A 17,474-nucleotide genomic window follows, 5' to 3' on the forward strand; every position below is an offset into this window, starting at 1 on the left:
TGTTCTGTGTATTCTGTTCGTGCAACCGGTAACTATGAACCGAGTTTGGGACCAAAAACTGCATGTGGCCCTAGTCCAAAACATATCTAAAATTCTCCGAAAAACGGAATGCTGGATTTGTACTCAAGTACCAGCAATTGATGATGAAAATAGTGAGTAGCCCCTAATTGGCATTTTACTAAATGAGACAAACTTCGGTAAGTCCATGATGAATTTCCCAGGGACCTGGAAGCCAGTTACAGAGGCCTATTATCCGGTGGCCCTAAGTAATGTAATTTCTAATCAGGATGTTGTTCCCTGTATGATCATAAACTCTACAGGAAAAATCATTCTCCCCCCTTACTGTGATAAAAACAATTCAAAAGAAGAAATAAACCCAGAAATTGTTGCAGGGATGGCACAGTTCCCTTTGAGATTAATTCCTCCCCAGGGTTCAGGATGGTACTGGATTTGTGAAAAGGAAGCCTGGAAAGTTTTGCCCCTTGATAAAGATCAGGCCTGTGCCCTGGGGGCAGTGATTCCAAATATAACAATTCTCGACCCAATTGATGAACCGGAATGGGAAAAACCTTATCCAAAAAGAGTGAAAAGAACTAGCAATCCCCTCATTGAGCGCCCTACGATTTTCCATAGCATAGTCAGAGCTTTAGTCCCATCTCTAGGAGTGAGTGAATTGGAAAAGGCAATTGTAAATATTTTGGCTGTTATGGAAAACATACAAGATCACACTCTGGATGCAATTGAAACCCTAAAAGAACAGTTCCAAAGCTTGTCTCGTGTAGTAATACAAAATAGAATGGCCCTCAATTTTTTGCTAGCCTCACAGGGAGGCGTGTGTAAAGTCATCAATACCAGCTGCTGTTCTTACATAGATCAGACTGGTAGAATTAATAATGATTTGGCTGCAATTCGAAATCAAACCAAAATCTTACACCAGATATCTCTGGATGATGTCTCCCTAGGTTTAGGAGATGTCCTCCACAAACTCACTTCATGGTTACCGAACTGGACATGGATGAGACAACTGTTTATTTTAGTATTGTACATACTTAGTGTAATAGCTCACTGCATGCACCGATGTTATAGTTGTTGTAGGTGTAGGTAGTAGAGATTGGACAAAAACCTTTGGGTTTTGTCCAGTCTCTAAGGGGGGAACTGATGCCTTAAGCCCCTAATGTTTTTTTTTTATTTTTCTAGTATTTGTAAGAATTGTAAGTTTTATAAGTAAGTTTTAAAAGTAGCAACCTTTCCCCCACCCTTGTCCCTTGTTCCTTTCCCTTTCTCCAGCACCCTTGTTTATACATTCCCTAACCCTCTTACCCCATTCTATGCTCCCCATATCAATCCTGCTTCTGAATACAGCAGAAGTGTTTAGTCTTTTGTCAAGGCAAGGCCTAGACAGTTGACAGAACAGCATATCAGGGCCTAAACCACAGAATACGGTCAAAAATTAGGTAACTATGTACCCTTTGTGCTCTGAAGATGGTGAAGATGATGAAGTAAAAGACCCCAGACTCATTTTAAGGGGGTGGACCCGGGGCAGACCAGAGGAAAGGCCGCAGGGTGGGCACATCTGGGATTGGATGGATGGTATTATAAAATGTAACCTCTCAGGCACGGCCTGCACGCGTCCTGTAACATCTTAGCCTTGGCAAATAAACCCTTTCTTATCTCACCCCTAATTAACTGCTCCTGGAGATTTTTTTCAGCACCAAAATACACCGGCAACAATACTATTTTAAAAGTTCTCTTACAGAAGTATTTGAACACCACCAGCTTCAGGTAAAGGCTAGTACCTTATACATGAACATGAGATTTATGCCTGTATGTTTCTTGTGGGCAGAATGGGAGCTTCAGACAAAGTTTATTAGAGAAGCCTTCCCATTGAGTCATGAGGCACAGAAAGGACTCCCTTGCTTTCTAAACTCCTTCTCAGAGAGGGGCATAGGTGTGGCTGGATCCAATCCTAGCCCTAGACTTAGTCAACAGTTTATGTTTAAGGATTATACAGGTGTAATTGAATCTTTACACAACTTTGTCCTGCAGGATTAAGGATGGAAACCCAAATATATTTATAGAAATAAATTATTTATTTCAATTTATTACAATAATGACAATGATTAGACAAAAAGATCTTAATCAGAATTATTTACTACACTGTATTGATGCCTTAAGACCCTTTTAGTTTTTTGATTTTGCTAATTTTTATAAGCTTTATATGTAATTATAGTAGATTTTAGAAGTAGCTATATTATATTCCTCACCCTTTAGCACAAGTAGTTTACACATTCCTCAACCCTCTTACCCCATTCCATGCTCCCCATATCAATTCTACCACTGAATTCAGTAGAAAATGTTTAGTCTTTTGTCAAGGCAGGCCTCTTCTGCTCGAGGACATCTAATCCTGGCCCGAACCGCAAGAGAACAGTCAAGAACTGGATGACCATGTACCCTTTGTGCTCTGAAGGTGGTGATGGTGATGAAGAAGTGGTCCCAAAAAGTCCCCAGACCCAATTCCCAGGGGGTGGGCCTGGGGCGGACCAGAGCAAAGGCTACGGGGTGGAAACACTTGGGATTGGACAGATAGTATTATAAAATGTAACATCTCAGGCACAGCCGGCACGCCCGTCCTGTAACATCTATGCCTAGGCACAAATTAAACCCTTTCCTTATCTCATCCTCAATTAACTGCTCCGGAGTTTTTTTCTTTAGCAACATTTTAGGCATCAGTATGGATAGCTATAACTACTAGTATAGTGCACTATTTTTGAAGCAATGTTAAAGTAATTATATTAAAGCTAGCAAAACCAATTATTAAGTAGAGATTGATGTTACTCACCCATACCAACAACCATGGGCAAATTGCTTTTGCTCAGCCTCAAGGAGTAACCTTGAGGGACATCCCCACTCAAGGGAAGGATATTTACACACCTTAGGGAGGTATGCTAGAAGTCCTTGCCACACAAAAGTAGGACTGACCTTTAATTGTATAAAGGGATTGACTGTCAGTCATATACATTTTTAGATTATGTGTTGTCAGGCTTACTCAGCAAAATATGTTTTGTTGCTGAAAAAGGTGTTATCATGCTCGACACTTCTGACTCTCACTTCTGTATCAGGGCCTGCACATCCTTGCTGATCCCTGCCTCAGTCAGGAAGCACCTGTCTTGCATGCCCTTGATCAAGCTGGTCTCAGCATTCTTCAACACTACAAACAGAAGACCCTCTTCGTTCGATCTTATCACAGAACAACAGACCCTCCTCGCTCAATCCACCACTGATAACTTGTAAATAAGACAAAGTTCAAGCTGCTGTATCCCCACTTAGGCAGAGAATCCTGCTACAATGTTATCGCATCAGAAGAAACAATACTGCCTTAAACACAAAATACTGTTCACTAGACTATTCATGGCTAGGCTTCGCAAACGAAGATTTGGGAAGGCTCTATCCACATTTGCTACAGGTACGCTGGTGGCTTATGAGGCCAATACGTGACAGACATATCCGATTGCAAAAGGCACAACAGAAAGACTCCTTAGATGGTGTATTCTGCAATACACGGTTCTTTCTGCGTTGCCTTTTTTCCTCGAGAGTGATCCTGCGTGTGTTCTCGAAGGAGACAGCTGCGTTATAGATGGCGTGTCTCCAGGCCTCCCGATTTGAGGCCAGAGTAGACCAGTTGTGGTGATCAATATGGCCAAGGCTGAGATGTTGTTTCAGGGAGTCCTTGTATCTTTTCTTCGGGGCTCCTCTCATGCGGCAGCCAGTGGCAAGTTCACCATAGAGCAGGATCTTAGGGAGGCGGTGGTCCTTCATCCTTGAGACGTGCCCTGCCCATCGCAGCTGCGTTCTCAGTAACATGGCCTCAATACTTGTGATAGCTGCTTGCTCTAGAACAGATGTATTGGTCACATAATCTGACCAGTGGATGTTTAGGATTGTACGGAGGCGGCGTTGATGGAAGCGTTCTAGGAGACGCAGGTGGTGGCGGTAGATGACCCATGATTCGGAACCATATAAGAGAGTCGACAACACAATGACTTTGTAAACACTGATCTTGGTGCTTTTCTTCAAGTGTTTATTACGCCATACTCTTTTGTGGAGTTTTCCAAAAGCACTATATGCCTTAGCTAACCAATTGTCTATCTCTCCGTCGATCTTACCATCTGAGGAGATGAGGCTACCGAGGTAATTAAACTGTTGGACTGATTTGAGCTCTGATTGGCCAATGGTGATGTGGGGATGATGGGGGACTTCCTGAGGTGCAGGTTGATGGAGGACCTCTGTCTTCCAGTCCAAAGAGCCCAGCAGCATCTGCAAAGCAGGATGTTAAACGCTGCAGGGCTGCTTCTGTGTGGGCAACAAGGGTGGCGTCATCAGCATAAAGCAGCTCCCGGACAAGATGGTTTAAGGTCTTGGTGTGGGCCTTCAGTCGCCTTAGATTGAATAGGCTTCCATCAGTACGGTATCAAATGTAGATACCGTCCTGATCATCGAGGTCTGCTGTGGCCCTTTGGAGCATCATGCTAAAGAAGACGGTGAATAGGGTAGGAGAGAGAACGCAGCCTTGTTTCACACCATTCTTAATTAAAAAGGGCTCAGAAAGTGTGTTGCCATATCTGACTTGGCCGTGATGATCCTCATGGAGTGAGATGATCATTTTAAGGAACTTGGGGGGACAACCTAAACGTTCCAAAATCTGCCACAGACCTTTTCTGCTCACAGTATCAAAAGCCTTGGTGAGGTCGACAAAGGTTACATAGAGACCTTTGTTCTGTTCCCTACACTTCTCTTGCAGTTGTCTGAGGACAAATACCATGTCTGTGGTGCTCCTGTTGGCTCTGAAACCACATTGGCTTTCAGGTAGGATTCCTTCTGCTATAGTGGGTATTAGTCTGTTCAAGAGTATTCTTGCCAGGATTTTGCCAGCAATGGAGAGCAGAGTAATACCACGATAGTTTGAGCAATCTGATCTGATACCTTTCTTCTTATACAAAGTGATGATGACTGCATCACAAAGGTCTGATGGTAGTTCACCGATCTCCCAACAGCGCACCACAAACTCATGAAATTTGGTGTGGAGTGCAAGGCCCCCATGTTTCCAGACTTCGAGTGGAATTCCATCAACCCCAGTTGCCTTGCCGATTTTCACCTGCTGTATGGCCTTGAGGGTTTCTCCTAAAGTGGGGGCAGTATCCAATTCATATTTTACCGGTTGTTGTGTGATGGACTGAATTGCTGAGTCTTGGACTACACGGTTGGTACTGAAAAGAGTCTGAAAGTGTTCAGACCATCGATTCAGAATGGAGGTTTTATCTGTTAGAAGCATTTGCCCATCAGCGCTGAGTAGAGGGCTTTGTACCTGGTATGTAGGCCCGTATGCTGTTTTCAAGTCCTCAAAGAAACCTTTGTGATCACCTGTATCTGCGCATAGTTGAGTTTTTTCAGCTAGATCGATCCACCACTTGTTCTGGATGTCACAGAGTTTCTGTTGGAGCTTGCTGCATGCAAGACAAAAGGCTGTTTTTCTTGCATGACAGGATGGCAGTGCAAGGTGTGCTTGGTGGGTGGTTCTCTTCTTCCTCAACAAGTCTTGGATTTCTTGGTTGTTTTCGTCAAACCAGTCCTTGTTCTTCTTGAGGGAGAACCCTAAGGATTCTTCAGAGGATTGCAGGATGCTGTTTTTAATATGGTGCCAGATTGTTTCAGGAGAGGAATCTGCAGAAACTGTGGGAATGTTTTCGAGCCTAGTTTGAAGGTTTGCCTGGAAACTGTCTCTTACTGTGGCTGATTGGAGATTGTTAACTTGGAGTCTTCTCCTTGGGATGCTGCCCCTTTTAGGTTTGAATTTGATCTTCAAATTGAGTTTACAGTGCACCAGCCGATGGTCTGTTTGGCATTCTGCGCTGGGCATCACGCGGGTATGGTGGACATCGCGAACATCTCTCCGTCGCACCAGGACATAATCAATGAGGTGCCAATGCTTAGAACGGGGGTGCATCCAGGTTGTCTTCAGACTATCTTTCCGCTGAAAGATAGTATTAGTGATGGTGAGTTGTTGCTCTGCACAGAGTTCTAGCCGAAGTCGACCATTATCGTTGCAGTTTCCAACACCATGCTTGCCTAATACTCCTTTCCAGGCTTCAAAATTCTTGCCTACTCTGGCGTTGAAATCACCAACGATAATGATCTTATCGTCTGCAGGAACCTTTTGGGTAAGGAGGCGCAAGTCAGTGTAAAACTTATCTTTTTCGGCAGGGTCAGCTTGGAGAGTTGGGGCATATATACTAAAGATGACAACATGTTGCTTGTTGTTTAGTGGAAGGTGTAGGGAGATAATGCGGTCAGAGTGACCTGTCGGCAGATTTTCGAGTTTAGGAACAATGGAGTTTTTGATCATGAAGCCGACTCCTGAGAGGTGTTTTTCGGTTCTGGGCTTGCCTGACCAAAAGAGTTTGTAACCGGCACCATGTTCTCTGAGGCTGCCTTCTTCATGAAGGCGAACTTCACTGAGAGCGGCAATGTCGATGTTGAGACGAGCCAGCTCATGGGCAATTAGGGCAGACCGACGCTCAGGACGTCCGCCATCCGCAGAATCGAGCATGGTTCTGATGTTCCAACATGCTAGAGTTAATTTAGGTATACTTTTGGAGGAAGGTGCGTGCCTTTGTCTTTTGATCTTTGTGCGACTGCATCGGAAGAAGATGCCCGTTGGCCTGCGGTTAGCCAACCGGGTGAAAGTGGAGATGAGCTTTGTTTAGGCCACCTTTTCTAGGCCCCTCTCCGAGTGGAGCAAGCAGTGCTGTCCTTGAAAAGGCTGCTTGGTCGTTCAGGGTGCTGCCCCAAGAGACTGTCATCTCCGGTCAGTCTCAAATGACCAATATCCTGAACCGCCTGCATGCAGGGTTGAGTCTGCGGCTCCCAGTGCACCTTTCACCTGCCGTTTCGACCCTCGCCTGTCGCTACAGGACTTTTTGCATGTGGGTAAAGCCTTCAAGCCTGCGCAATGGATTTTTTAGGTGAGATGCAGTATGCGCGGAACTGAACCCACCCTTTAATCCTAAGGTTCATCTGCCAGGGCCGAGCGAGCTTGGACGGTGGTAGTGAGGTCCTCAGGACGTAGGTTTGATTAGAGTGACCTTCTCTTAGATGGATGGCCTTACAGGGCTAAACGAGCTCCATCTGCCCGGGTTTGGGATTAGAGTTGTCCTTCTCCTAGGATGACTGCCAGAAGGCTAACGAGCTCATCCTGCCCACGGATGTATTGTGTCTGACCCTGCTGTTTTGACCTGTCTGGCATGGGCGACCCTACCAAAGGCATGTACCATCACCAGCATAGCTCGTAACCACACAGGGGCACACAGGCTATGTTCCTGTTAGAACGGTTTGGGAAGTCTTTCATTTCCTACTTTACTATCACCTATTTATATACAGACATAAGAAGATCCCCAGGAACAACGCTTTGTCCTGCCCGCCCTATCAGGATGTAACAGAGCAAAGCAAATATATCCAGAACATGACGAACCTGGGCAGTAGCCATAGGTGAGCCAAAAACAAGCAGAGAAACAAACTGACCAACTGTTCTGGCCTCCGTACTAATCCAAGGCTGGGGTGCCTTTCAAGGCCCCAGCTTGTCTGGGACCCCCAACACTCTAAAGGAACGCCACTATCCACCCAGGCCATATCGTTCCTCCACTGAGTTACCATGCATCTACAGGTGCACTGCACATCTGTGGCACTTCCTACAGGAGTACCCCGCTCTCCCTCCTGCTAATCAGAGGACCCCATGGCCCACACTATACCTCTCCCTTAACTTCCCCCATCCCCATTCCCCTGTACCCCCCTTCCAATCCCTTTAGTCCCCCTCCCCCTTCCCTTTCCCCCAAACCTGGAACGGCAAACCTCTGTGGGCTCCGAAGCTGCTCTCTCCTCCTCCATGGGTGTGCAGCAACTGCTGGTAGGCTCCCCCACTGTCTCTCTCCCCTCTCCTGTTGTGGCCATGCCTGGGTCCTGAACCGCACGCGCAGAGCGCGCGCGCCGCCGGGGAGGTGCTCCCGGGGGACCCCCAAACCACCTCGGACCCCAGTACACATACGCAGCTACTCTGGGACACATCATCCACACGCCACGTGGGGGAGGGGAAACCCGGAAATCCGGGACCCCACCAGCCACCCCCGCGGCTGGGGGGGTGCTCCCGGGGGACCCCCAAGCCACCCCGGACCCCAGCACACACACACAGCTACTCTGGGACACATCATCTACACGCCACGTGGGGGAGGGGGAACCCGGAAATCCGGGACCCCACCGGCCACCCCCGCGGCCGGGGGGGTGCTCCCAGGGGACCCCCAAGCCACCCCGGACCCCAGCACACACACGCAGCTACTCTGGGACACATCATCCACACGCCACGTGGGGGAGGGGGAACACGGAAATCTGGGACCCCACCGGCCTCACTAGACTATTACATTAAAAGAAACGGAATGATTTTTAAATTCAGAACACTGTTGTTAATTTAGTCCTCATTCCTGATTGTGACAAGCCATAGAATCTTTCACAGTAACATCTAGCTCAAATTCAAAACTTCTGTTTGAGTTAAAGCTCATCTTTTAGAAACAGATGGCTTCAATTAAAAGCTTTTAATAAAATACTATGGTTTAATAAAGGGTAAAATTCATGCGTTCTTTTATTTCCCCCCCATTAAGTTGTAGAGCCATGGCATACAACTAATAGAATTTACCAAGCTTTTACTACTCAATTACTGCCATCAGTAATTTCTTATACATGCAGGTACTTCTGATATGTGAACTTCTGACATCTTCCCTTGTTGCTTATGACAGTAAATAGCTGAACCCTTCAATAGGCTCTAATTATATGGTAAATTGCCTAGATATTAAATTGATCTTAAAAAGCTAAACAAAACAAATTTTACCCTCTGTAGCATGATCCTGTGGTCTTATTTTTTGCCAGATTAAAACAAGCAGAATCTTAGTGTGATACTGGCATAAATTACTTAACATGTATTTATTATTGGAAAAGGATACAGAGCTACTTTCTTCCTACCCCGAGCTGCTGACTCATAAACAATTTCAGCTTTACTCTCATACAGGAAGCACATTCACTCCTAAAGTTCCCCTTTGAGCTGCTCCCTGTGACAGAAGCCCTTCCTGTTTGGAGAAGCCGTACCCTTTCAGGCACATACAGCAGCTCTATTACATACAACCACAAGCTACATATATATCTAAAAGAGTGTTACAATTTTTCTTTAAATGCCAATTTCCCACTCCAAGACTTAAACAGGGACCCATTAGCAACCAAACTGAAAAATGTCATGTACTTTTGCATTTAGAGATGAATTTTTGCTATTGAAGAACCATGTGGGTGACATTTTAAAATTAATGGTGGCAATGTTCTTTTTTTCCTGAAGATCTCCTGAAACATACTTGCCAACTAAAGTCAGATATTGAAGAAAGCCATCCTTAAAAAAAATATTCTGACAAAAATGTCCCAATTGTAATAATCTGAATGAATGGAATATGATTATTTATGTCTTCTGAAAATGAAAGATCAGGTAAGTAATGCTGTATTTATCTCCAGCTTGTTGACCATTTACTAGCACTTGAGCTACTATAATGGCAACTGGGAATGGAAGTAGTTTCATAGCTTGTGTCTATTTATCAAATAAAAAACCACAACAATTTATATTTTCAGAAATTTTCAAATTACAATAGGACAATCTCTTACAGTTAGCATTTGTTGTTGTTTAACCCCAGCTGGCAACTAAGCACCACACAGCTGCTTCCTTGCTGGAAGGGTAAAAGTGAGAAAACTCGTAGGTTGAGATAAAAACAGTTTAATAGGGAAAGCAAAAGCTGCACACACAAGCAAAGCAAAACAAGGAATTTGTTCACTGCTCATCAGCAGGCAGGTGTTTACACATCTCCAGGAAAGAAGGGCCCCATCATGCACAGTGGTAACTTGGGAAGACAAAATGCCATAAGTCCAAACATCCCCCTCTTCCTTCTTCTTCCCCCAGCTTTACATACTGAGCATGACGTCATATAGTATGGAATATCCCTTTGGTCAGTTGGGATCAGCTGTCCTGGCTGTGTCCCCTCACTTTGTGTGTGTCCCCAGCCTACTCATTGGTGGGGCAGAGTGAGAAGCAGAAAAGGCCTTGGGTCTGTGTAAGCCCTGCTCAGCCATTTAGAAAACATCCCTGTATTGTCAACCCTGTATTCAGCACAAGTCCAAAACACAGCCCCATACTAGCCACTGTGAAGAAAATTAACTTTACCCCAGCCAAACCCAGCACAACATTTACCAGAACAGCTTTGCTGTTCAACCAAAGTAAAAAGCACTGCATCCCACACAAGTTTCATATCAAGCTCATAATCACTCCCATGTCAATTAGCTCCACAATAATTCCATTGTTACTGGCAATCTGTAAGTAACAGGCATGATTCCCAATAAATACTTTCCTCAAGGTAAATGCTACTTCACTTATTACCCCTGGTTCTTTTATCACTCTTTCCCTTCAAGAAGCTGTAATGAACACAAGATTGCTTCCATTTCCAGTCTTTGCAACATTTTTAGCTGTTTAACATTCTTGAAAAAAGTCTCTTTATCTATAGCATATACAAATCTTTCCCCCTCCTCATTCAGATCCCCCTCCTCATTCAGATCCCCCTCCTCATTCAGATCACTCTTAAAGGCCCGGTTTTATAGCAAGGGCTTTAAACACTAAATCATGTCAGCCAAAAGCCTTCACTGTTATATATCCAGTGAGAAAAATTATGATACCAGTGATGAAAAAAATCAGTCTTCAAAAAGTCCCATAAATGCTGGTCCCAAATGTGTTTTATCTTTTCAGCTTCTTGTGTGAAACAAAATACATTGATAGTACCAGATGATAAAGTATATAAATATAAAATAATACCTTATTTGGAATTAAGAAAACATTTATTAGAGGACATTACATTACTTCACCAAAGCTTAAAGGGGAACAGAAGGAAAAAGATGAATAACGACTGATACAAGTTTCAGCCACTTAACATAAACAGAATCAGAAGATTATCTTGTTTTCAGAGTAACCAGCCTGAAAAAAAAAATCCTGTAAAATATTTAACATATTTAAATGAATCACAGAAGCTACAATAAGACAATAGATATAGCACTGCCAGATAAAACCAGTGGATCATCTGCCATAGACAAAATGAAAATGGAAATATTTAAAGGAAACAGGAGAAGGACAGTTTGAAACTGTGCAAAATGTGAACAAAATGTCAGTGTAGAAATTGATAAGGATAAATAACAATGGTTTTAATGGAAAATCAACCTAGAGAAAACATTTAGCTTGTGGCAAAACAAACTTATAAAAATTTTGTCTAAAACAACTTGAAAAAAGTGGGTAAAAGTATAGAGACTAATGAAACAGTCTCAGACATGTCTCTTCACCTCTTGCTCTCAATCAGGATAGAGAAATAAGTTAATTAAGAGTTTAAAGGGGAAAACACTATTGCCTTTACAGGTGATACCATTTAACTTCATCAACATACTACAGAGGAGGAGTATAAATTGCTCTTCTAGATATCAATACGTACAAAACTCAGCCTCTCTGCTTGCTTAACAGATGCAGTACATTGCAATAGACACTAAGAGAAAAAATCTCGGTTTCTTTCCAAACAGCTGGTGAATCAAAGAACATAGTTTCTCAACAACTTATATATGGTAAAAAATTATCAAAAATAGCACCCACAGTAGACTTCTATAAAAATGTTTCTGTGTGTTCCAGTGATTATGCAAGTATTAAGATGTCTGTGACTCTCCTTTATTTCTAATTGTTTAGGACACTGATGCTGCTTTACCACTCACTCTCAGTACTGCATTAATTCTAAATATCTTTATACTAGAGACTTTGAGCTGGTACTAATATTATTTAGCTTTTAGCTACCACAGAAATGGATAATTCATATAAATAGTTATGTCAATGCTGAGAGTTCTTTAAAAAAATAATAATCCTTCAATGGAAACATTACACAATGATTTGTCATGAGGAGGAAGTCAGAGAAAATACAATTGTACAATATTACTCTTAAAATATAACCAGACGTGTTCTAAAACTGAAGTTTCCTCAAGTAATGCTATTCAACACATTTTTTTTTTATTTCAAGAAATCACAAGAAAGGAGATGGGATAGTCCTTCCCAACCCACTATATCTGTTCACAAATTGTGAAGTGATATGTTCAACTGCCTCATTTCTTTTCCTTTCTGCAAATACTTTCCCCCTTTTCAGCAAGGATACTTTCTGCTCTGCTCATAACATGTCTCTGGGCTGAGACAGTAAAGCAGAATGAAAGAGGATTGTGCAGGGGCACCCCAACAGCAGGGAAGGAACGGGCTGCTGCGCATAGCCACACAGCACAGTTACTTGGCATGCTGCACCCAACCTGCAATTACCCCCACTCACAGGGCAAAGACCTCAATGGCCTCTTCACCCCGGGGCCCCAGGGAGCAGTGCAGGCACATGCGAGCCCCACACAGATGGCAGACCCAATACCTGTGATGGTCCCACCCCCTCCTCATGTCTCACCTGGGAGCCAGCAGCACCTCCTACCCCTTCCTGTGGCCTCCATGGCCACCATTTTTGTTATTTATCAAACACATGTAATTTATACATGTTCCTTTTCAGGGTGAAATAAAGATGGCCCATCTACCTGAGTCAAGACCAGTGAATTTTGTCTTAATTGGTAGTTTTGATGATGCGCCATGATCACAAGCCCGTTAGTGTTCCTACATACTACTGGCCCCTAATAGAAAACTGGGTTGTGGCAGCCATAGCATCCATAGTGACATTGCTTAATGATCCACAGTCAGTTTTTATTTCATAGTTTAAAAGACCCATACAGTTAAGATGTTGCAATAGTTCACAACTTGCTAGCAAATATATGTACAATATCAATAGAGGTAAAAAGTACCCTATTCAATAAGGTGTGAGCAGTCTTTTTCAGCTGGGAGCTGGAAAGATCGAGACCCATTGATAACTGGTAATTGCCCTGAAACCACTTCCCATGTGCACCCAGGGGGAAAACCATAAATGTAATATTTGCGGCATTTATCAATTCTTGATCGCTAAGGTGTTAGCACTTCTTTACTATTTTTGCCACCACATCTTCCAAAAATGTTGATTTACTTTCATATCTCACATCAGATAAATGGTTTTTGAGGTGGATGTCTCCCATTTCGAGACTGGTTCCTCTTCACCAGTGATGGAACTTTGTCACCGCCTGCTGTTATCCATAGTTTTTCAAATTCTCTCTAAATTTCCTCTTCCTTCATAATTACACTTATTGTTTCATCTGAAGACTGTGTGATCCTGTACAGTCTTCAGGCTTGTATACTGAGGATTAGTCCTGATAGTCTGGTAATACCTAGGCCACCATCTCCTGTGCTGGAATAAAGGATGGCATCACATATACTTGAAGGTAAATGCAACCAGTCCTTGATGGCAGATCTAATTGCCAAAAGACTTAAAGTCCATGGCTTTCACATCAGCCTGGTTTGCCAAATAAAACAATCTGGGGATAGTATATCCTTTCAAGATGTCTGCCTTCTGAAATGGTTTTAAAAGAGCCTTTTCAATCTGATGTAGCCCATCTTCCAGTTTTCCTAGTAAGTCTGGTTTTGATATTCTGACCCATGGATCAATGCAAAATCCCATGTATTTCTCAATTTGGTAACTGGATCAATCATATTGAGGGGCATGCCGTTAATTGTTCCCAGTGGACAGTCACTGATGGTATATGAATCCCTGCTAGGCTTGATATAGATGTCATGGCACTTCTCCCCTTGCATCCCAAGGCCTGTAAGATCACAAAAAGCCTCTAAGATTTCAATATTTCTCTTCATTCCCTCTCATGATCCACTCAACAAAACAAGGGCATCTGCAAAGGCCACGGATGTTAAATTTTTCACACAGTGTTGGTAATCACATCCCTCCTCTTCAAGTTTCCACAGCAGAGGGTCCACAGCTAGGTTAAATAGAATCAGAGACATCGGATCACCAATTCCCAATCTGAATCCTGATGGGATCCAACTGCTCATTCCTTGGGTCAATATATGCATTGATATTATCATATATGTTTGCAATCAGGGTGATAATATGATGGTCCACAGCCTCTCACCATGTCTGGGATGATACCAGAGACCAACCAAAGATTAAACAGTTCTATTAATTGGGAATAGCTGAGATATATTTTAATAAGATCCCTCAAACCAAGATGTCTTTCACTGTGATCATGGCTTGGAATGCCAAGTTGTCCGCTTGGCCAACTGATAGAAAAAAACCAAGGCTCTTGAATGTTCAGGGCAATTCTCATCTCAACTTGAACACCATGTGCACCTTGTCAAGTGGGATGCTGCATCTCAGGGATTCCACATCATCCAGGATTATTGTTAGTGAAGCCAGATGATAGGGAGGAAGTAACTAGAACACTGTCTCACCGGGGCAGAGGTCAACTTGATTACCATGAAGGCATTCCAACAGGACCACAAGGTGTGACCTATGCAGCTCTACCCAGCTAGTAACTATGGTCCTGTCTTAAGAGAGTCATAATTCCTGCAGGCAGAAAGGTTTGCTGCTCACCCCCCAAGTCCTGATGGCTTAACATAGGGACGGCAATACTATTTCTCTCACTCTAGAAGGTGAGCAGGGCAGGAGAAACGCTTCACCTTATTAAAGAAAGGGTCCTCACTCCCCCAAAAAAGCAAGCAAACATCGCCCTAAGCAGCACCACTGCCCTCGCCCGGCGGCAGAGGAAACGGAGATCCCCACCTCATCGGGTTACGAAGGCGAAATCCACCACTAGTTCCATAGAAACGACGAAACCAAGATGGCGACCATCCACCGACGGGAGAGAGACAGCCGCTGCATCAGACTACGTCTCTGAGAGCCAATTGCGGCCAGCTTTACTGCTGCAAGAAAGAAGATTACAATTCCCGGCAGGCGCCGCGCGGCCCGGCTAGGGGGCCTGGGAGGGAAGGCAAGGGGTGGAGCTAATAAATAGTGGCACAGAGCACTCACCTTGTATAAGATGGTGGTGGCCGCTGCGCTCTAAGTGGCGTGCGTGTCAGACAGACGCGTGCTTGTCTCTTCTCACCCCCTCTGTGTTGTGGTTCTTGACGCGGGTAGGGGCCGTGGAGCTGAAGTGAGGGGGAAGCCCAAGCTTGCGTGCCTCGGCGTCGGCCGGTCGCTGGTGGTACTGCGGGTGCGGAGCAGTGTTGCTCAGGTAGAGCCCGCTGCTCCCATCCCTTCAGCAGGAGGAGGCTGAGGCTGCTGTGGGCGGGGGTCACTTGGCTCTTCCCTGCTCGGCTATGTCGGACAATCAGAGTTGGAATTCCTCTGGCTCCGAGGAGGACCCCGAGACAGAGCCCGGGCTGCCTGTTGAGCTCTGTGGGGTACTCAGCAAGGTAAGCTGCCTTTTCTTTTCCCCGCAGCCTGTACCTGATGGCCTCTCGCTTTCCTTTTCCGCGTTGCACTACAGTCCCCCCTCCCGCAGCTGGCCGAGGGCTGTTAGCCCCGGCTGCCTGTTTCCTCCCCACCCCGCTGCTCCGGATGAACAGGCTAAGGCTCCTGCCTCCCCCGGCGCCGGTGGAGGGGCCTGGTGGGGGGCGTGGGAAGCGCCGTTATGGCCGAGGCAGCCGCCACCTGATGGCGCGGAGCCTGCTAGGCAGCCGCTTCGGCGTCCGGCGCAAACCGCCTGCGCCCCCTCCATCAGCCGGAGGCACCACCACATCCCTGTTGGACTAAGGGGGAGGGGCTCACATACTTATCCCCGCATCTGCGCAGTGCCTGTCTGTCCTTCCCTACTCCTCACAATCCTTGAGAGGCGGCGTGAGGAAGCACTTTCTCGAGGAAGAGTCGCGGGTGCGGCTTCAGCCGCAGCTGGGGGAGGTGTTGGCGCCCGGCAGTCCCTGCCGCCCTCTGCCCCCGTATCGAGTCCGCTGGCTGCCTGGCGTGCGGTCTGCAGCCGCGACGTCATGCTTCCTTGCCCGGGAGCTCCTGAAGGCAGGCGCAGCTCGTGATCACTTCCCAGAAGCAGGCCCCAGCACATGAGTGGCACAACCTTTAGTCCAAGTATCAAAACAGGGGAATAAAATACCCCTGCGGCGAGAGATATAGGAGGTGGCAAGGAATAGAAGAAAAATTGCACTAAAGTTGTTTCCCCCCTTTTTAAAAATAAACATCACTTTTTGCTCTTTTATTACTGAAAGTGAAATGATTTGCAAGTATGCGTTGGATGATACTGGGGAACTTTAGGAGTGTTTTAAAGCTGAATATTAAATTACTAAGTTTAAAAGCAGATATTTTTTTAAACAGAAAGTACTTTCAGAGTAATGTTGAAATATCTTTAGAATGAAAGCACTATGTTTTGAATTTCTTTCCTTTCCTACACAATAAAGCTAGACAGACCTGTGTAGAAGGCACAGATCATGGAATACTGAGACCATAAGTAGGTGCTGGATGCTGAGAAGTGCCATAATGGGGCTAGTACTCTGTTTTTTGCGAGGGACTCTGTGAACTCCTTCAGGCTTGAAAATGTTTCTAAGCCTGGAGATGGGAGCAATGGTTAGGAGAAAAGAAGGCCCTTGGCTCTTATTTGTAAAATCTTATAGTGCTGTTTTTTATTGGTGTGGCAGGTGAAGCCATGGCTTCTGACATTCTGTAGCTTAAGTGCATGCAAACATTTTTGGATGATTGTGATGGGTGTAGCTGATGCTGCCTTTGCTACAAGAACACAATGTAATATGAATGGTCAAGTATGGTGAAACCTGTTGCAGTGAATATGCTTGAAGGATGTTTACCTTTTGCTAGTTGATGCCTCTGGAGTACTTGAGACAAGCTAATTGGAATGAAACACTAGCATACCAAGGTTTCTACTAAAGGAATGTTTACTTTTAATAACTTATTGCGTATAATTACATTTTAAATCAATACAAGTAGGCTACAGTTCTGTGTATGTACTAGTGTTTCAGTTCTGCCCTTTGGTAAAGAAAGAAGCTTTGAAGGAAATGGAGTAATTTGGTAAGAGAATCTTATTCGAAGTGTATCCTGCAGGTCTCTTTAAATGTTTAAGAACTCCAGTGTGAGATTTTTCTCCCATTGTATTTCCTGCTTACCATTTTAAGGTGAATATAAAGAAGGAACTTTGATGTGGAAGTGTCTTTCTTGAACCCTGAGAAATATGAGCCAAACTGTTTATTGTTGCTTTTCTATTAGCTGATATTTGAATTTTTTTTACAGTGGACTAATTACATTCATGGGTGGCAGGATCGATGGGTAGTTCTGAAAAGCAACACACTCAGTTATTACAAGTCTGAAGATGAAACGGAGTATGGCTGCAGAGGCTCTATCTGTCTGAGCAAGGCTGTGATTACAGTAAGTGCTATTTCAGTATTGACATCTTATATGTTTTGG

At 44.5% G+C, this 17,474-nt stretch overlaps 1 protein-coding gene and 1 long non-coding RNA gene across 3 annotated transcripts in view; one reads left to right on the forward strand and one right to left on the reverse strand.

Annotated features, from left to right (window-relative positions):
* Positions 1-12,706: 12,706 nt before the first annotated feature.
* Positions 12,707-16,556, reverse strand: LOC135404411 (uncharacterized). The gene is made up of 3 exons (XR_010425666.1): positions 15,826-16,556; positions 15,081-15,258; positions 12,707-14,971 (listed from the first exon to the last, which is right to left on the reverse strand). It is a non-coding gene; the product is annotated as an uncharacterized LOC135404411 (long non-coding RNA).
* LOC135404410 (ceramide transfer protein-like) overlaps positions 15,186-17,474 on the forward strand; it is a 141,449-nt gene continuing 139,160 nt past the window's right edge. The window contains exons 1-2 of one of the 2 annotated variants that reach the window (XM_064639134.1): positions 15,186-15,466; positions 17,301-17,435. In XM_064639134.1, the coding sequence (XP_064495204.1) occupies positions 15,371-15,466; positions 17,301-17,435 (231 nt within the window). In that variant the 5' untranslated portion in view covers positions 15,186-15,370. The remainder of the gene's footprint in view (positions 15,467-17,300; positions 17,436-17,474) is intronic. The other variant, XM_064639132.1, reaches the window with a different exon arrangement.

This window comes from Pseudopipra pipra, chromosome W, assembly GCF_036250125.1.
Source record: "Pseudopipra pipra isolate bDixPip1 chromosome W, bDixPip1.hap1, whole genome shotgun sequence".
Classification (NCBI taxonomy): domain Eukaryota; kingdom Metazoa; phylum Chordata; class Aves; order Passeriformes; family Pipridae; genus Pseudopipra; species Pseudopipra pipra.